Source organism: Salvelinus sp. IW2-2015, linkage group LG22 (assembly GCF_002910315.2).
Source record: "Salvelinus sp. IW2-2015 linkage group LG22, ASM291031v2, whole genome shotgun sequence".
In the NCBI taxonomy this organism is placed as follows: Eukaryota; Metazoa; Chordata; class Actinopteri; order Salmoniformes; family Salmonidae; genus Salvelinus; species Salvelinus sp. IW2-2015.
Genome location: NC_036862.1, coordinates 14,629,581 through 14,650,914, shown reverse-complemented (window position 1 = coordinate 14,650,914; position 21,334 = coordinate 14,629,581). Strand labels below are relative to the sequence as shown.

The 21,334-nt window shown below is 45.9% G+C and overlaps 1 protein-coding gene across 1 annotated transcript in view; it reads right to left on the bottom strand.

Moving 5' to 3' along the window:
• LOC111949502 (PTB-containing, cubilin and LRP1-interacting protein) overlaps positions 1-21,334 on the bottom strand; it is a 36,479-nt gene that overhangs the window by 6,447 nt on the left and 8,698 nt on the right. The window contains exon 2 of the mRNA XM_070434064.1: positions 19,697-19,843. Coding sequence (XP_070290165.1) covers positions 19,697-19,843 — 147 coding nt within the window. The remainder of the gene's footprint in view (positions 1-19,696; positions 19,844-21,334) is intronic.

Sequence of the window (21,334 nt, the reverse complement as noted above, 5' to 3'; positions counted from 1 at the left end):
TAGTTCTAGTGTAAAGGTTTATGGCAAGGGAAACGTGTTGCAGTAGTCTAGTGTAAAGGTTTATGGCAAGGGAAACGGTGTTGCAGTAGTCTAGTGAAAGGTTTATGGCAGGGAAACGGTGTTGCAGTAGTCTAGTGTAAATGTTTATTGGCAAGGGAAACGGTGTTGCAGTAGTCTAGTGTGAAGGTTTATGGCAAGGAAACGGTGTTGCAGTAGTCTAGTGTAAAGGTTTATGGCAAGGGAAACGGTGTTGCAGTAGTCTAGTGTAAATGTTTATGGCAAGGGAAACGGTGTTGCAGTAGTTCAGTGTGAAGGTTTATGGCAAGGGAAACGGTGTTGCAGTAGTCTAGTAAATGTTTATGGCAAGGGAACGGTGTTCAGTAGTCTAGTGTGAAGGTTTATGGGCAAGGGAAACGGTGTTGCAGTAGTCTAGTGTAAAGGTTTATGGCAGGGGAAACGGTGTTGCAGTAGTTTAGTGTAAAGGTTTATGGCAAGGGAAACGGTGTTGCAGTAGTCTAGTGTAAAGGTTTATGGCAAGGGAAACGGTGTTGCAGTAGTCTAGTGTGTGGTGGGGGAATAATGACAAGCGAACCTGGGGAGCTTTGCCTTCACATTGTCCTTAAAAAAGGGAACCGGGCTGCGGAATTCAAGCGAACCGAACTCAGAACTCTCGAGATGGTCTCAGTTCGGTTCGGGGGCTCTTTTGAGGGTTCCTTTGGAGTGTTAACACTGAAAAATATATAACTCTAGTTCTTAAACCTAAAACGAACCCTAACAAAATGTACCCAGTTGGTCAAATTTTTGGTTACTATTCTTGTGGGGACTTCTGGTCCCTGCAAGTATAGTTAAACACGTCCACACACACACACTACTCCAACATTCCAGTTTCCCAGGTGAGGACTGTCACCCCCTCATTCTTTCATCCCTGTAAATCAGAGGAGAGGAGGCATTTCCTCCTGTTTTCAAATGTTTACAGCAGACATGAACACAGGCTGCTGTAATGTTGTCTTGGTGAGGTCACAAATGCACAGTGAGATTCTGTTCAGCAGTCTGTATAAAATGACCTTTGTCTCTGACTGGAAAACACACACACTCACACACACACACACACACACACACACACACACACACACACCCCCCTCCATGCTGATAATATAGCCCTGGGAGAAACCCACCCGTACAAACTTCACAGGTAAGTACTGCATCTTATCTTAGCCTGGGTCCAGTCTATTGCTGCAGACAACTTGTCCTTCTCAGGTATGACCACTACAAGGAAGTAGGCTTAAGAAGAAACAGACTGGTACCCAGGCTAATTTAATCTATATAGGATTATCTAAGCCCAGTTCCTATATTCCTGTGTATAGTTGTCAGTCCTGTGTATAGTTGTCAGTCTTGTGTATAGTTGTCAGTCCTGTGTATAATTGTCAGTCCTGTGTATAGTTGTCAGTCCTGTGTATAGTTGTCAGTCCTGTGTATAGTAGTCAGTCCCTTTCAGACAATTTTGTGAACTCTGTACGGTTCACTTATTAGGTTTAGGGTTAGGCTTTCAGGTTAGGGTACAGGTTAGGGAAAATAGGATTTTGAATCGGACTGAATTATGTGTCCCCACAAGGTTAGTTGTACAAGACTGTGTGTGTGTGTGTGTGTAGTGACGTTTTGGGGTGTGTGTGTGTGTGTAAGCCCAGCCATCTGAAGGTGGGTCTGATACCTTCCTGTATATTTGGATACACACACACACACACACACACACACACACACACACACACACACACACACACACACACACACACACACACACACACACACACACACACACACGAATGCACCAGTACACACTCACATACGCATGCACACACACGTCAGTGCTCAACGGAATCTCACAGGCAAACACCAGAAAGCAGGTGGGTAGGGGTTTCACATGAGTCTATTAATCATACAGACAGTTAGTTATATACCATGATGTATTCCTTCTCAGGAGAGAGGCTCGGAAACTCCTCATAGACAGACAGACCGACGTATGGACAGTAGACTTGGGCGGTATACCGGGGTATTTGGAAATAGCCATGGGATGGTTTTCAAAACGGTCAATAGTATTTATTTTAAATACTTTTGAATATTTGTAGCTACCTTTAAGTAAATACCTGCAGTCAATTTGTTCAATAAATTAGGAGATGAAGAAGACGTTCTATCATTCCAGCTGTCAGATAATAGTCCCCAGTCACGTGGTGTTGGTTTACCAGCACACAACAACAAGAGATAAGAGGACTGGAGCCTTGTGAGTCACACACTATTGTGCAGCATGTACCAGGTGATCTAATTACAGCATGGAATTCACAACTAAAATGTTTACCAGCTAGATATAGTGCCTTCGGAAAGTATTTAGACCCCTTTACATTTTTCACATTTTGTTACGTTACAGCTTTATTCTAAAATGTATAAAATATATGTTTTCCCTCATCAATCTACACACAATACCCTTTACTAAAAAAAGCAACAACAGGTTTAGAAATGTTTGCTGATTTATTAAAAATAAAACTGAAATATCACATTTACATAAGTATTCAGACACTTTACTCAGTACTTTGTTGAAGCATCTTTGGCAACGATTACAGCATTGAGTCGTCTTGGGTATGAAGCTTGGCACACCTGTATTTGGGGAGTTTCTCCCATTCTTTTCTGCAGATCCTCAAGCTCTGTCAGGTTGGATGGGGAGCATTGCTGCACAGCTTTTTTCAGGTCTCTCCAGAGATGTTCGATCGGATTCAAGTCCAGGCTCTGGTTGGGCCACTCAAGGACATTCAGAGACTTGTCCCGAAGCCACTCCTGCGTTGTCTTGGTTGTGTGCTTAGGGTCGTTGTCCTGTTGGAAGGCGAACCTTCGCCCCAGTCGGAGGTCCTAAGCGCTTCAGGTTTTCATCAAGGATCTCTCTGTACTTTTCTCTGTTCATCTTTGCCTTGATCCTGAGTAGTCTCCCAGTCCGTCACCGAAAAACATCCCCGTAGCATTATGCTGCCACCACCATGCTCCACCGTAGTGATGGTGCCAGGTTTACTCCAGATGTGACGTTTGGCATTCAGGCCAAAAGAGTTGAATCTTGTTTTCATCAGACCAGAGAATCTATTTTTTTTCATTTTTAATACATTTGCAAAAATGTATAAAACACTTTTTTCGCTTTGTCATTATTGAGTATTGTGTGTAGATTACTGAGGATTTGAGTCCATTTTAGAATAAGTCTATAACGTAACAAAATGCGGAAAAAGTCAAGGGGTCTGAATACTTTCCGAAGGCATTGCATCTTATAACCATTAAGTTAACATTCTAAAATGTGCTAAATGCTCTGCCGTTGTGCATTTGGTTTGCTAATTTAGTAGCTAGCTAGCAACTGTATCTAGCTAAGTGGCTAGCTTCTTCCAAAATCAAGCTTTGCTTGGTAGTAGCAGAGAATCCCCTCCTGGATCAAGAGCCTTGCTGTCCAATAATTTGTTTTGTGAGCTGGGATGTCTTTCCTGCAAATAGTTTAAGTCAGAAACTGTATAAAATGCAGTCGCTAGCATTTAGTTAGCATTCTCTGTGGGATTTTACATGGACTTGTTAGCATTGCTAACCTTCGGGTTACAGTGGCTCAGTGGGGTTTAAAAATAGTGGCCCTTGTATTCAGTGCCGGTATTACCGAATATCCCGGAATGTCACAAGGTCTGTATGACAGTCTGGATTCCGCCCAAGCCTAACGGACAGACAGTGGCAGCATTGTTGTGTTACAATCCCTTTTCAGACCGCTCTACCTTTTAGAAAAGTGTTTGACACACAGACTTGCTGACGTGTTGCTCAACCCTATCGCTGTGTGTGTCTGTGACGACCCAGCGGGGGGTGTCAGAGACAAGGGGTCCGGGCTTGTCAGTCTGTATGCTAGAGGGATTGACACCTCCTCAAGTGTAATGATATGATGATGATGTGTGTGTGTGTGTGTGTGTGTGTGTGTGTGTGTGTGTGTGTGTGTGTGTGTGTGTGTGTGTGTGTGTGTGTGTGTGTGTGTGTGTGTTGTGTTTCATCTTTGACGAGCTGATGATAACTCATCTCAGTCCCCGTTTGTGTGCTGCAGCCTCGCAGTCTGACTGGTGGCCAGGGGGCCTAAATCATGCAGCCTGGGCTCTACATAGCTTCACAGTCTGACTGGTGGCCAGGGGGCCTAAATCATGCAGCCTGGGCTCTACATAGCTTCACAGTCTGACTGGTGGCCAGGCGGCCTAAATCATGCAGCCTGGGCTCTACATAGCATCACAGTCGGCACAGATTCCTAATTTCTCCCCATGCGTTTCCCCCAGCCAGCCTCCCATCCCTCCTCCAGCCATCCCTCCATAGCTAATTGCTAACAGTGCCAAGCGCTGATCCTGATGAAGGCAGCATATTGGTTCCATCTGAACATTCTGAACACAGGGACCAGAAAAAAAAGACCAGGGAAAGCCAAAGCCTTGAGGGCCCGAGGCAGAGGAATGCCAGAGAGCCAGAGTGGATCACTCGCATACAGACAGACAGACTGACACAAGGATAGGCATACAGACAGAGCAGACACACAGACAGATAAAGGTAGACAGGCAGGCTGTGAGGCGCAGGAACAGTGTGTTGGTGGCTATAACAGAGTTAAAGCATGGATATGAAGAGGGGACTGTGAAGAGAGGAGGGAGATGTGGAGTGATAGTGTAGGCAGCAGTTATGTGGGTGACTGATGAGGGGTACAGAATAGTAGAGTAGGAGAGTCAAAGGTTGCATTGTACAAGATAGGGGAGTCAGTTGGGACAAGATAGGGGAGTCAGTTGGGACAAGCCATAGATGACTGATTGGTTGGGGGAGATGGGTTCAGAGCTAAGATCAGATTGGCCTACCTCCAATCCTAATCTTAACCTTTAGGGGGTTAAAATAATATCTGACTCTGTATCAGTGGTTAGGTTAGGGGCCTGAAAGGTACTGAATATACGTATGATTCCTACTAGTTAAACAAGACACATTACTTTGCTGTAGTTGGTTAGACAGACACTCTGAGAGAGAGAGAGGACATGGCTAAACACTAGCTTGTGTGGATAAACATGTGGCCACAATTACCAGCACTGGGATTATGGAGGATTCTCTCTTTCGCTCTCTGTCTCGCAACAGTCTCCTCTTTCTTTTCCTCTCTCCGTCTCATTTTTGTTGTTGTTTTTACTCAGCATCTCCCGGTCTCTCGTACATGTACGCACACACGTACACGCACGCACGTAGCACACGCACACTTTACAAAAGACAAAGCTGAACCATGACTGCCAAGAGAGTACAGAATGTTTGTGCAGATGATTCTTCGTGAAATAATCGGTCATTTCTTTCCCCTTGAATCACCAGAAAAAGACCTAACTGGTCACCTGAACACAGCACATTATGAGTGATCAACACATAGTAGAGACCAGCGAGAGGTGAGAAGGACGAAAGGAGGGAGAAAAGAGGTGGTGGTAGAGAGATAGAGGCAGAGAGAGGGGCCAGGGAGAGGTGAGAAGGACGAATGGAGGGAGAAATAGGTGGTGGTAGAGAGATAGAGGCAGAGAGAGGGGCCAGGGAGTCAAGAGCAAACATCCGCAGATCAGCTTTCCTAAACCCAACAGGAAGACAGACACTGACAGGGACATCCTGGCTCCTCTTCTCCTCTCGGCCGCAGACAGAGGGAAGGTGGGGGGTAGGAGGTGGGCCAGAGGGAGGTGGGGGTCAAGTGAATGGTGGGTGGAGGGGTAGCTGTCCTTGTCTGTCTGAGTGAGTGTGTCCACACATGTGCGTGGGCAGCAAGTAGGACACATCCAGCAGCTTGCATTACCCCCTCCTCTGTACCTCTCCCTCTCTATCCAGACTGTTTACTGAATGGAGATGTACAGCTGATTTGTGTATCAGAGGAGAGAACAGAGGAGAAGAGAAAGAGATAAGACGAGAAAGAGATAAGGACGCGAGTCCAGCTGGAGAAGTGCTGTTTTGGGAAAGGACTGATGTTCAGGTACTTGTTGTTGGGAACACTTCTCATTAAACACACTGTGCATCTTTTCCCTGGACGTAATCCAAATCTGAACTAATTCAATACCATTCTGAGGACTGAACAGCCCAGAAGGTTAGCTGATGGGAGGGCTCAATAATAATGGCTGGAACAGAGACGAATGGAATCAAACAAATGGAAACCATTGTGTTTGATAACAGTCCATTATTCTGTTCCAGTCACTAACACGAGCCCATCCTCCCAATTGAGGTGCAACAACCTCCTGCTGACTGACGAGAGGGAGCCATGTCTATAAAACCAAAAACAGCACACGGCAGCCCTGGTTTAGCTACTCTAGTAGAAAGCCTTTCCTGTATTGGCATTGTAGGTTTGAAAATGTTCTGGGTCATACTGGTCTTTTTGGCATACCACCATTGTATCTGTGTCCAAAATGGGTCTCCCTATTCCATACAGAACACACTCATAAAGCTACGGCCAACCGTAATGGTGTTATATAAGGAATAGGGGGGGGGGGGGGGGGGGGTGCGGGGGGGGGGGGGGGGGGGTGGGGGGGGGGGGGGGGGGGGGGGGGGGGGGGGGGGGGGGGGGGGGGGGGGGGGGGGGGGGGGGGGGGGGGGGGGGGGGGGGGGGGTGTAGTACTTGCACCTTGTCTCTACTGAGGTCCCTCTCTCTGTAGGCCTCCCCTTACATTACCACCAAAGAACTCCTGGAGAATTCCGCATTCCTGAGGCGGTTGTTAACATTCTTCTCCACTTACTGAGTCAGCCAGTACAGCTGGCTAGGGACAGAGCTGCACGTGAAGGTGTGAGAGTTTGTTTAAAGATATTCTACAGTACTTTTGTATACTTTTTAGCCAGTAGTTCTGAAAGTAGCACCCACAAGCTAAAAGTTGTCACAGAAAATTGCATGTTACATCACAAATCAAATCTAAGTTTATTAGTCACTTGCGCCAAACAAAAACAGGTGTAGACCTTAGTAACATGCTCACATACAAGCCCCTAACCAACAATGCTTTAAAAAAAAATACAAATAAAAGGAACAAGTAGTTAAAGAGCAGCAGTAAAATAACAGCGAGACTATATTCAGGGGGTAACGGTACAGAGTCAATGTGCGGGGGCATCGGTTAGTCAAGGTAATATGTACATGTAGGTAGAGTTATTAAAGTACCTATGCATAGATAATAACAGAGAGTAGCAGTAGTGTAAAAGAAGGGGTGGGGTGGGGGGCAATGCAAATAGTCTGGGTAGCCATTTGATTAGATGCTCAGGAGTCTTATGGCTTGGGGATAGAAGCTGTTAAGAAGCCTCTTGGACCTAGACTTGGTTCTCCAGTACCGCTTGCCGTGCAGAAGCAGAGAGAACAGTCTATGACTAGGGCGGCTGGAGTCTTTGACAATTTTTAAGGCTTTTCTCTGACACCGCCTGGTATAAAGGTCCTGGATGGCAGGAAGCTTGGCCCCAGTGATGTACTAGGCTGAACGCACTATCCTCTGTAGTTCCTTGCGGTCGGGGGCGAGCAGTTGCCATACCAGTCAGTGATGCAACCAGTCAGGATGCTCTCGATGGGGCAGCTGTAGAACTTTTTGAGGGTCTGAGGATCCATGCCAAATCTTTTCAGTCTCCTGGGGGGGGGGTAGGTTTTGTCATGCCCTCTTCACAACTGTCTTGGTGTGCTTGGACCATGTTAGTTTGTTGGTGATGTGGACACCAAGGAACTTGAAGCTCTCAACCTGCTCCACTACAGCACCGTCAATGAGAATGGGGGCGTGCTCGGTCATCCTTTTCCTGAAGTCCACAATCATCTCCTTTGTCTTGATCATGTTGCGGGAGAGGTTGTTGTCCTGGCACCACACGGCCAGGTCTCTGACCTCCTCCCTATAGGCAGTCTCGTTGTTGTCGGTGATCAGGCCTACCACTGTTGTGTTATTGGCAAAATTAATGGTGTTGGAGTCGTTCCTGGCCATGCAGTCACGAGTGAACAGGGAGTACAGGAGGGGACTGAGCATGTAACCCCGAGGGGCCCCTGTGTTGAGGATCAGCGTGGCGGATGTGTTGTTACCTACCCTTACCGCCCGGGGGCGGCCCGTCAGGATGTCCAGGATCCAGTTGCAAAGGGAGGTGTTTCGTCCCAGGGTCCTTAGATTATTGATGAGCTTTGAGGGCACTATGGTGTTGAACACTGAGCTGTAGTCAATGAATAGCATTCTCACATAGATGTTCCTTTTGTCCAGGTGGGAAAGGGCAGTGTTCGAGTGCAATAGAGATTGCACCATCTGTGGATCTGTTAGGGCGGTATGCAAATTGGAGTGGGTCTAGGGTTTCTGGGATAATGGTGTTGTGAGCCATGACCAGCCTTTCAAAGCACTTCAGACGTGAGTGCTACAGGTCGGTAGTCATTTATCCAGGTTACCTTAGTGTTCTTGGGCACAGGCACTATGGTGGTCTGCTTAAAACCTGTTGGTATAGTACGATTCGATCTTAGTCCTGTATTGATGCTTTGCCTGTTTGATGGTTCATCGGAGGGCATAGTGGGATTTCTTATAAGCTTCCGGGTTAGAGTCCCGCTCCTTGAAAGTGGTAGCTCTAACCTTTAGCTCAGTGCAGATGTTGCCTGTAATCCATGGCTTCTGGTTGGGGTATGTACGTACGGTCACTGTGGGGACGACGTCGTCGATGCACTTATTGATGAAGCCAATGACTGATGTGGTGTACTTCTTAATGCCATCGGAAGAATCCCGGAACATATTCCAGTCTGTGCTACCAAAACAGTCCTGTAGCTTAGGGTCAGTTGGTTATAGGCTAGGGTCAGTTGGTGTAGGCTAGGGTCAGTTGGTTATATCTGGAGTACTTCTCCTGTCTTATCCGGTGTCCTGTGTGAATTTAAGTATGCTCTCTCTAATTATCTCCTTCTCTCTTTCTTTCTCTCTCTCTCTTGGAGGACCTGAGCCCTAGGACCATGCGTCAGGACTACCGGGCATGATGACTCCTTGCTGTCCCCAGTCCACCTGGCCTTGCTGCTGTTCCAGTTTCAACTGTTCTGCCTGCGGCTATGGAACCCTGACCTGTCCACCGGACGTGACCTTTCTAGGGAGTTTTTCCTAGCCGCCGTGCTTCTACACCTGCATTGCTTGCTGTTTGGGGTTTTAGGCTGGGTTTCTGTACAGCACTTCGAGATATTAGCTGATGTACGAAGGGCTATATAAAATAAACTTGATTTAGCTTAGCATCTGCTTCATCTGACCACTTTTTTATTGACCGAGTCACTGGTGCTTCCTGCTTTCATTTTTGCTTGTAAGCAGGAATCAGGAGGATATAATTATGGTCAGATTTGCCAAATGAAGGGCGAGGAGAGCTTCGTACACGTCTCTGTGTGTGGAGTAAAGGTGGTCTAGAGATTTTCCCCCTCTGGTTGCACATTTAACATGCTGATAGAAATTTGGAAAAACGGATTTAAGTTTCCCTGCATTAAAGTCCCCGGCCACTAGGAGCACCGCCTCTGGATGAGCCTTTTCCTGTTTGCTCATGGCGGAATACAGCTCATTGACTGCGGTCTTAGTGCCAGCATCGGTCTGTGGTGGTATGTGGACAGCTACAAAAAATACAGATAAACTCTAGGTAGATAGTGTGGTCTACAGCTTAACATGAGATCCAAAACCTTGAGACTTCCTTAGATATCGTGCACCAGCTGTTGTTTACAAATATACATAGTCCACCCCCACTTGTCTTACCAGACGCCGCTGTTCTATCCTGCCGATACAGCGTATAACCATCCAGCTGTATGTTGATAATGTTGTCGTTTAGCCACGACTCCGTGAAGCGTAAGATTTTACAGTTTTTAATGTCCCGTTGGTAGTTTAATCTCCCTCGTAGCTCATCGGTTTTATTTTCCAATGATTGCATGTAAGCTAGTAGAATGGAAGGCAGTGGGGGTTTATTCGATCGCCTACAAATTCTCAGAAGGCAGCCTGACCTCCGTCCTGTTTTTCTCTGTCTTCTCTTCACGCAAATGACGGGGATTTGGGCCTGTTCCCAGGAAAGCAGTATATCCTTTACGTTGGACTGGTTAAAGGGGAAAAAAGCTTCTGCCAGTTCGTGGAGAGTAATCGCTGTTCTGATGTCCAAAATTATTTAGGGTCATGAGAGACGGTAGCAGCAACATTATGTACAGAATAAGTTTTAAAAAGTAAGTTACAAACAATGCAAAAAAAACAACCAAAAAACAAAACAAAGGTGGTTAGGAGCACGTAAAACGTCAGCCATCTTCTCCGGCGCCATGATACATTTCCACGATCCAGTAGGGATATGTGCACCACGTCACTGCTCTCGCTCTCTTGCTCTACTGTTTGTGCGTCTTGCTAGTTGTCACTCAAATGGTGAGGGACTGAAGCTCAGTGACAAACTCAAATTGCTAGGGGCTGGCCAACGTGGGGAGTAAATGTAGGGAAAATAGCGCTGCACAGCTTTCAGAAAACCGTTGCTTTCAAACTAGGGATTTCATGGCTAGCTAATTGAGGTAAGTAATTCTGCTCATAGATTATGCATGTGAGAACTACACATTGACATATCCAGCCCAAAACAGGAGGTTTAAAAAATACTTACTAGTCGCCAAAGTACCGAAGCATCAACTCAAATGTTATTTGTCACATGCGCTGAATACAACAGGTGTAAACCTGACAGTGAAATGCTTACTTACAAGCCCTTAGCCAACAATGCAGTTAAGACAGGAAGAGGCGACTCCGGGATGCTGACCTTCTAGGCAGAGTTGCAAAGAAAAATACATATTTCAGACTGGCCAATAAAAAGAAAAGATTAAGATGGGCAAAAGAACAAAAACACTGGACAGAGGAACTCTGCCTAGAAGGTCAGCATCCCGGAGTCGCCTCTTCACTGTTGATGTTGAGACTGGTGTTTTTAATGAAGCTGCCAGTTGAGGACTTGTGAGGCATCTGTTTCTCAAACTAGACACTCGAATGTACTTGTCCTCTTGCTCAGTTGTGCACCGGGGCCTCCCACTCCTCTTTCTATTCAGGTTAGAGACAGTTTGCGCTGCTCTGTGAAGGGAGTAGTACACAGCGTTGTACGAGATCTTCTGTTTCTTGGCAATTTCTCACATGGAATAGCCTTCATTTCTCAGAACAATAATAGACTGATGAGTTTCAGAAGAAAGTTTTGTTTCTGGTCCTTTTGAGCCTGTAATTGAACCCACAAATGCTGATGCTCCAGATACTCAACTAGTCTAAAGAAGGCCAGTTTTATTGCTTCCTTAAATCAGGACAACAGTTTTCCACTGTGCTAACATAATTGCAAAATGGTTTTCTAATGATCAATTAGCCTTTTAAAATGATAAACAACGCGCCATTGGAACACAGGAGTGGTGGTTGCTGATAATGGGCCTCTGTACGCCTACACAGATATTCCATTCCCCCCAAAAATCCAGCCATTTCCAGCTACAATAGTCATTTACAACATTAACAATGTCTACACTGTATTTCTGATCAACTTGATGTTCTTTTAACGGTAGTGTAGGTAAAATGGGGGTGGGGGGAAGTCAATGCAAATAGTCCGGGTAGCCATATGATTAGCTGTTCAGGAGTCTTAAGTGTTTTTAAGTATGAGCTTGCTGGCTTGTGTTGAATAACAGGGCCTGTTTGTTTGTGTGTGTGGGCGGGGGACGGGTGTGTGTGTAGACAAAACAGATGCTGTTGGCTACATCCCAGTGAGTCCACAGACTCACAATGGGGTCCTTCACACCCCCAGAATTCCTGCCACCAGATCTCTCTCTCTCTCTCTCGCACTCTCGCTCTCTCTCTCTCAACAAAAATGAGCTGAGTAATAGTATGCCAACATGTATTTATTTAACCCTTATTTTACCAGGTAAGTTGACTGAACACGGTCTCATTTACAGCAATGACCTGGGGAATAGTTACAGGGGAGAGGAGGGGGATGAATGAGCCAATTGTAAACTAGGGATGATTAGGTGACCGTGATGGTATGAGAGCCAGATTGGGAATTTATCCAGGATACCAGGGTTAACACCCCTACTCTTACGATAAGTGCCATGGGATCTTTAGTGACCACAGAGTCAGGACACCTGTTTAATGTCCCATCCGAAAGACAGCACCCTACACAGGGCAATGTCCCCAGTCATCGTGGGGCGGCAGGTAGACTAGGGGTTAGAGCACTGGGCCAGTAACTGAAAGGTTGCTGGGTCGAATTCCCGAGCTGACAAAATCTGTTGTTCTGCCCCTGAACAAGGCAGTTAACCCACTGTTCCCCGGTAGGCCGCCATTGTAAATAAGAATTTGTTCTTAACTGAATTGCCTGGTTAAATAAAGGTTAAAAATATATATTAATTGCCCAGGGGCATTGGGATATTTAGACCAGGGGAAAAGGTGCCTCCTTCTGGCCCTCCAGCAGTCCTGGTCTCCCAACCAGGACCAACCCTGCTTGGCTTCAGAAGCAAGCCAGCAGTGGGATGCAGGGTGGTATGCATAGCATGGCTTGAGGGTAAGCTAACATTCTAGCTTTAAACTAGCTTAACCATGCTAGCAGAAAGAGCACATCATGAGCTCACAGACAGATCTTGTCACTCCTAGCCTTAGTTTTTAGTGTGATGAAGGTATAGGCAGACATTTTGCCAGAACCTAAGCTATCTGATGGACTGGGGTCCTGTGGCTTTCTGTGAGATTCTATCCACTATCTGTGTCAGACTGCTTGTTGTACTGCACTCACCCCTCAACATCTCCCTTCCTTCATAAACTCCTCTTTTTATATCCACTTCCCACATTCAACATTTTTATTGTTCTTTTCATGGACAAAAATACAGAAGTGCTTTGTTCTAACACTTCTCTAAAATTAAGTTAAGTGATGTTGTGAAATGCAAGCAGAGACAGGAAGAGAGATGGTGAGGATAAATAGGATTATAATGCTGCAAGCTGGACTTGTGGTCAGACTTGGGTTCACAGATACTTTGAACATTTGCTTGAGTCTGCCTGGAGTGCCAAATAGGCAGGTTTTAATGTGTTGAGACTTTTCTATATGTTTATTAAAGGGATACTTCAAGATTTTTACATGAGGCCCTTTATTTACTTCCCCTGAGCAGGATGAACTCGTGGATACCATTTTTATGTCTCTGCATGCAGTTTGAAGAAAGTTGCTAACTAGCGCAATTGTTAACTAGAGTTAGCGCAATGACTGGAAGTCTATGGAATCTGTTAGCGTGTTAGCAGATACTATAGACTCCCAGTCATTGCGCTGACGCCAGTTAGCATTGGCTGGCGAAACTACCTCTAACTTCCTTCCTTCATTCTGGACGCAGACACATAATCTGACTGTGGGGAAGTATATAAAGGGCCTCAAAGCAAACCAGAGTGAATTTTATATCAAAAGGGACCAATCTGAGGGAAGCCCTGGCTGAGATTGTCACTGCCAATAGAAAGTAGTTAATTTAAAGCAGACATCTGCCTTACACAAACACACACCATCTCACACACTTAGTGACTTCGAAAGTATTCAGACCGCTGGACATTTTGCACATTTTGTTACGTTACAGCCTTATTCTAAAATTGATTAAATAAAATAAAAATGTCTGCAGCATTGAAGGTTTTCCCCCCTCTGATAACCAGGTGGTGAATCGCATCTCTGCATGTCTGGCAGACATATCAGTGTGGATGACGGATCACCACCTTCTAGCTGAACCTCGGCAAGACGGAGCTGCTCTTCCTCCCGGGGAGGACTGCGCTTCCATGATTCTCGCCATCACGGTTGACAACTCCATTGTGTCCTCCTCCAGAGTGCTAAGAACCTTGGCGTGATCCTGGACAACACCCTGTCGTTCTCAACTAACATCAAGGCGGTGACCCGTTCCTGTAGGTTCATGCTCTACAACATTCGCAGAGTACGACCCTGCCTCACGCAGGAAGCGGCGCAGGTCCTAATCTAGGCACTTGTCATCTCCCGTCTGGATTACTGCAACTCGCTGTTGCTGGGCTCCCTGCCTGTGCCATTAAACCCCTACAACTCAAGAACGCCGAGCCCGTCTGGTGTTCACTTTCCCAAGTTCTCTCACGTCACCCGCTCCTCCGCTCTCTCCACTGGCTTCCAGTTGAAGCTCGCATCCGCTACAAGACCATGGTGCTTGCCTACGGCGCTGTGAGGGGAACGGCACCTCCGTACTTTCAGGCTCTGATCAGGCCCTACACCCAAACAAGGGCACTGCGTTATCCCACCTCTGGCCTGCTCGCCTCCTACCTCTGAGGAAGTACAGTTCCGCTCAGCCCAGTCAAAATCGTTCGCTGCTCTGGCACCCCAATGGTGGAACAAACTCCCTCACGAGTCAGCGGAGTCAATCACCACTCTTCCGGAGACACCTGAAACCCCACCTCTTTAGGAATACCTAGGATAGGATAAATAATCCTTCTAACCCCCCCTCTTAAAAGAGTTGATGCACTATTGTAAAGTGGTTGTTCCACTGGATATCATAAGGTGAATGACCCAATTTGTAAGTCGCTCTGGATAAGAGCGTCTGCTAAATGAACGTTAAATGTAAATGTAAATGTAAGGTCCCCAAGAACACAGTGGCCTCCATCATTCTTAAATGGAAGAAGTTTGGAATCACCAAGACTCTTCCTAGAGCTGGCCGCCTAGCCAAACTGAGCAATCGGAGGAGAAGGGCATTGGACAGGGAGGTGACCCAGAACCGATGGTCACTCTGACAGAGCTCTACAGTTCCTCTGTGGAGATGGGAGAACCTACCAGAAGGACAGCCATCTCTGCACCACTTCACCAATCAGGCCTTTATGGTAGAGTGGCCAGGCGGAAGCCACTCCTCAGAAAAAGGCATATGACAGCCCACTTGGAATTTGCCAAAAGGCTCCTAAAGACTCTCAAACAATGAGAAACAAAATTCTCTGGTTTGATGAAACCAAGATTCAACTCTTTGGCCTGAATGCCAAGTGTCACGTCTGGAGGAAACCTGGCACCATCCCTATGGTGAAGTATGGTGTTGGAACCATCATGCTGTGCGGTGTTTTTCCAGAGGCAGGGACTGGGAGACTAGTCAGGATCGAGGCAAAGATGAACGGAGCAAAGTACAGAGAGATCCTTGATGAAAACCTGCTCCAGAGCGCTCAGGACCTCAGATTGAGGCGAAAGTTCACCTTCCAACAGGACAACGACGCTGAGCACACAGCCAAGACAACGCAATAGAGGATTCGGGACAAGTCTCTGAATACCCTTGAGTGGCCCAGTCAGAGCTCGGATTGAACCTGATCGAACATCTCTGGAGAGAGATGAAAATATCTGTGCAGCGACGCTCCCCATCCAACCTGACAGAGCTTGAGAGGATCTGCAGAGAAGATTGGGAGAAACTCCCCAAATACAGGTGTACCAAGCATGTAGCGTCATACCTAAGAAGACTTGAGGCTGTAATCACTTCCAAAGAGGCTTCAAAGTATTGAGTAAAGGGTCTGAATACTTATGTAAATGTGATATTTCTGTTTTCTTTTTTTAATATAAATTAGCCAAAATGTGTGTAGATATGAGGGGGAAAAAACTATTTAATCAGTTTTAGAATAAGGCTGTAACATAACAAAATGTAGAAGAAGTCAAGGGTTCTGGATACTTTCTGAATGCACTGTACATTAGAATACAAAGTACAAAGCGAAACAAAGGCCTCACTGACAGACACACGATCTATGATCTCACCCTCGCTTCTCTCTCGTTTTTACTCTCTCCCTATCTGTCGAACACAAACACGCACTATAAACACACAATGAACTTTCTAAAGCTTGAAAATCTGTCTTGAATGCTTTTTCTTAGAATCTCACAGTGAAATAGAGCTAATGTAATATACAGCGACAGGACCAGAGAAGAATTTCCAAGAGCTCAAGGGATTCCGTCACACATAGTACACAGCTCCCGACTGGCGCAGATGGTTCTAAATCCCTGTTCTCAAAAACAACTGAAAACAGACAAAAATCCTCCTACCCCTCCCTGGGTCTGTCTGCAAAGAGAATACCATTATCCTGGTCTATTATTACATCTCAAGTTGACCAAAGACTCCAGGGAAGATGTGCTCTCAAACTTTTCAAAATGTCCATGAAACCAATTTGTCAGAGTAAAATGACCGGTACCCAAAACGAAATCAATTCAAATGTATACTGAATGAAAATATAAAAACGCAACATCTAACAATTTCAAAGATCTTACAGAGTTACAGTTCATATAAGGCAATCAGTCAATTGAAATAAATTCATTTGGCCCTAATCTATGGATTTCACATGACTGGGAATACCGATATGCATCTGTTGGTCATAGATACCTTAAAAAAGGTAGGGGCGTGGATCAGAAAACCAGAAACACTTTACACGTTGTGTTTATATTTTTGTTCAGTGTACTGCAAATGTATATATAGTACCAGTCAAAAGTTTGGATACACCTACTCATTCAAGGGTTTTTCTTTATTTGTACTATTTTCTACAGGGACGCTGTTTCACTCACTTGGATTCTTTGTCCGTTGAGATACAAACTTAAGGAAAATTATGGAAACAAATTGGGTGGGGGTTCACTTTTTTGGGGAAGCCTGGCTTCCCTTGGCAGCCATGAATATAAGCCACGGAGAGAATGCTAAACGTTTAGAAAAAGTAGTTTTTGAAATAAGTCCTAAGATCAACTGTCTGTTCAGTAAGGCTGAGACATGGATGACCATTGGAGAAGTAGAGGGCAGATAAGAGGGCCTGATGAGAGGGTCTGGTGGTGTAACAGACACCATCCTGTCAGACAGACGCCATGGAAAACACTGGTTTCCCAGTCACAGTGGGGTCTGTCTGACAGGATGGTGTCGTCAACTAACCAATTAAACAAATTCCTTAAGGTAGGGGGAGGGAGGGCTAGTGTAAACAGTGCTGTGAACACTGAGGCTGAAGCTTTTAGCTGACGAGCCGAGATGGTGAGCAGCAGAGTACCCAGATCCTCAGAGCACACGTGCACACCTGGCCTCAGCTTTGTCTCCATGGAAACGATGTGCCGCTGCTGCCCTCCGCAGCCGGGTCGTTATCTAATCAAAGAGATTCAGACCAGAGCCAGGCGATTAGCTCTCGCTTTCTGGATCACATCCAAGTCACACACACACTCACAGGGGGTGCTTGTATGGTTCTTTGTTTGGTTAGTCAGTGTTCTGTCTCAAAACTGGGAATCCTGAATGGAAAACTCAGCTCCCTCCCAAGCTGCAGCGTCTTTTGATGCCTCCCTGAAGGTAAGTAACACACTGATGCCCCTCTGCAGCTGCTCTGAGTCAAGGTGGTTCCTACCAGTGTTGACAGAGTGACGGGGAGTGGTTGAAACGTGGTTGGAACGCGTGTGGACCACAGCTATGGACTCCATGGCAGAGATTGGGATCTGGGTTGTAGACAGAGCAGGGTAGGGCAAAGAGAGACCCAATCCCAAATCAACCCCGTACCACCCTAGGCACTTATTGAGATCTGAGACGATTGTACAGGTATAAGCAATATGGTAATAACTCCACCTTGCCCTCTGACAGGCTAGTAAGAAGTTTCTCCATATTGCTTATTCCTATCCAAGGCTCTGGGGTTGGGAGAGCAGAGAGCAGGGCAGTGTCTGTGCAGAATCACTGATCTACAAATCACCTTAACTAAGGCCCAAATAACTAGGCCTATGTGATCAAGATTAGCAATTTTGTACGTCACCTTGCTCAAACTGATCCCTTCAGACACACTGAGAGTCTCCTGACAGAGAGAGGCTGTTGGTTGGGAGAGAGGGGAACATTGAGAAATAGCTTTTCATCCCAGCAGCCGTTAGCATTGGCAGGGGGATAGCGGAAGTCGGGTTGGGGTAGGTGGGTGGGTGGAGGCTAGGGCTGGGACTTGCCAGGGACTTCACCATACGATATTATCACGATACTTAGGTGTCGATATGATATGCATTGCGATTCCCACGATTCTATATTTATTGCAATTCGATACTGTGATTTTATTGTATTTCGATGTTCCAAACCTATTGCTCACCATATGTCTTCTGCAGAGGGACAAGAAAGAGCCATGAGAAAACGATTCTCACACACACACACACACACACACACACACACACACACACACACACACACACACACACACACACACACACACACACACACACACACACACACACACACACACACACACACACACACACACACACACCTCTGATATAGCTGTTAGTATTCAAATCCCCACCCCTCTAAAAAGCCCTACTTCAGTAGGTGTGGAAATCGTCTCTACTCTCCTCTGCATTCCTACATAAACTGAAAGCCCTGGAACAGCATAGAGCCAGGGTGAGTAAGTAAATAAGTAAAAAAATATATATAATATTTTGTAGCTGGCATTCCCTGATAAATAGATGTAGTGGTATCCATGGAAACAAAACCAAGCTCTCTCAAAGCTACCTTGAAAAGACGTCTGAGGCGAGAGGAAATAGGGAGGGCGAAAAGGGACTGTGTGTGTCTGTGCATGCGTGTGTACTACAGACTGTGAGCAGATTGAGACCTTACTAGTTCACACTGGACAGTGAGGTCCACTGAGGAGCTCCAACTAATCAGCTTCAACCTCACAGTTCAGCAGAGGACAGAAGTCTGGGAAAAATACAGGCATGCACAAACACCAAAGGCTAGCCTGGCACCGCAACACAAACTGGAGACCAAAACCCCAGTCAGTGTGTGCATCCCAAATGGCACCCTGTTACCTTTATAGTGCACTACTTAGGAAACAGGGGGAATTTGGGATGGAGAATGTCAGTTTCCCATTGGCTGTGCTGAGCCCCAGACCTAAAGACCAAAAGCCCCACTGTTCCCTTCTCTTCTGTCCTGCCAGAAGGTTATACAGGATGGCTGGTTGGATTTCAGCAGAACATTTTCGCAGGTGTTCTGGAACAAGTCCTGTCCTGACAGAGATCAGCACCTCTGCACTAAATAGTGTCTGCTCTTCTAATCAGTCAGCCATGTGATCTCCATGTGCAACCCTCTTAAAAAGGTACAACCTGACCTGTTCTTCCTACTAGCACATAGCATAGCCGGTCACTCAAAAAGAATAGAGCTTCATTGTCCATGGTGAAACGTCAAGTTGGCTTGTGGTTGTCTGTGTTCGGTGTGTTGTGACTGAATGAGTTAGATCATAAGTGAGCCAGTGGTTTGGTGTGTGTTTATATTCAAAGCCTTTTCCAAATGAGCTGATGTGAAAGCCTTAACAAGCCTGCCAAACATCTCCCACCATCTCACCCACACACACACACACACACACACACACACACAACTGGAAATTGCCTTAGTTACAGCCAACATAACACACTGTGCCCCTACCCCAGTCTCCTGGCTTCCCCCCTGTGCACACACAGGGAAGTGTTGTCTGTAATAACAGAACATGTGTCTGTCCTGCTTTTTCAACCTGCAGGACTGTTTATTTGTTTTAGGTTGAACAGAGAATAGACTTTGACTCAGGCAGCTCGCAGGATAAACATCTAAATTAGACAGTTATCACAGCTAGGCAAACACACACACAACATTGGTAGAAGACACGTGCCCATAACACACACCTACGATACGTGCCAGGATTAGGGTTCTAACACAAGCCCATTGTTCTTAACAGTGATACACACCAATGAAACACACATAACCATGTGTGTGTGTGTGTGTGTGTGTGTGTACCTTGTAGCCATTATGGGTGTTTTTCTTCATGAGTGGCGTGGTAGAGCACAACTCGATGGCCTCCGGCTCATGGAATATCACTGTGGGCATAGGCTCCTTCCTCAGTGTCAGAACGTTCAGCTTGGTCTTCAGCATCGTCTGGAAGTGCTGGGGGAGATAATGTCATGGTCAATCAATCAATCAATATGCCCATCCATCCATCTATCCATCCACCCACCCATCCATCCATCCATCTACCCACACACACCCGTCTGTCCATCCACCCTTACATTAATGTATCGATTCATCCATTCATCCATCCATACATCCAACCAGCCGTCCATCAACATTTGTGGACATAGAGCAACACAGAAAGATACAACTTTTCACAAATCATAAAATCACAAAGTATCACGTCAAATTGGGACCTAAACACAAGCTAGCAAGCATCTGACAGAGAATGGTAGACTGACTGACAGGGAGACTGACTGACAGGGAGACTGACTGACAGAGAGACTGACTGACAGAGAGACTGACTGAGAGACTGACTGACAGAGAGAGCATATGGGGAGCTGTTACAGGTTAATAGTATAGCACTATATAGTATAAAACACTTTGTTGTAGTAGTACATTATAGTAGTACATTATAATAGATCACATTCTTAGTTCCCACATTCCAAGTACTTTCTATTCTACTGAAGTTGTGCGAGTCATGATTTCATTAGCCTGCTGGGTTTTGTTTAGGCTTTTTCAAGGAAACCCAGAAATTCCACAATCCCATTCCCTGCCTCTGTGGGCGGGAGACCAGAATGAACATATGGTTCTGGTCGGACTTACAAAACCCCAGATTCCAGTTTGAGACGAGGCGGCAAGGCTCTCATCTCCTGTTCTGATGGACACTTCACACGCAGAGAGTGAGAGAGAGAAAAATAGAGAGTGAGAAGGTGCCTCATCTGTTGTCCACATTTCAGCTGAGGAATAGGAGAGGGATTGTCACCCCAAACCAGAGTAAAGCCACTGTGACCCCCCATCTAAAACCAAGCACCAGTAATGCTACCCATCCTCCTACATTACCCCACTATATCTCCATCATACAACCCAAACTCCACCTGTGGACGAGACAAGATGACGAGGAGAGAAAAACAGGAGAAAAGAAGAACAGAGTAAAAGAGGAGAAGAGGAGAGGCAGTTTTGAAACTAAAGCCACATGTGCGTAAACGCTCGCTGACCTCCGCGTCAGAACTTTATGGCTTCCTGACAGTGCTCCACATTCCTGTGGTCAGCCCGGATCGGAAGGCGGGGGGCTCACACTGGCACCGCGCGGAATAAAACTGGAATTCTATTCATAATATTTTCACTGTATTTTCATTATTTTATTATTCCTCTGAATAAAAAAATAGCCTCATCGAGTTCCGAATATTGTAGATCCTATTTGGGTTGGTGATGAGTGTCTGATTCTGGATCCAAGAAATTGACATTGATATGCTCCTCGGATATCGGTCGGTCAGATGCACGCACAGCTGTCTGTACAGTCTGGTCCTCATCTAGCCCATTCACTGAAATCTTTAGATGCATTTATACTCTAATGTGTTTTTAAAAGGTATGCCACATTCTCAATAACAGCCTGGGATTTTACTGGTATACATTTCACGCATGAGC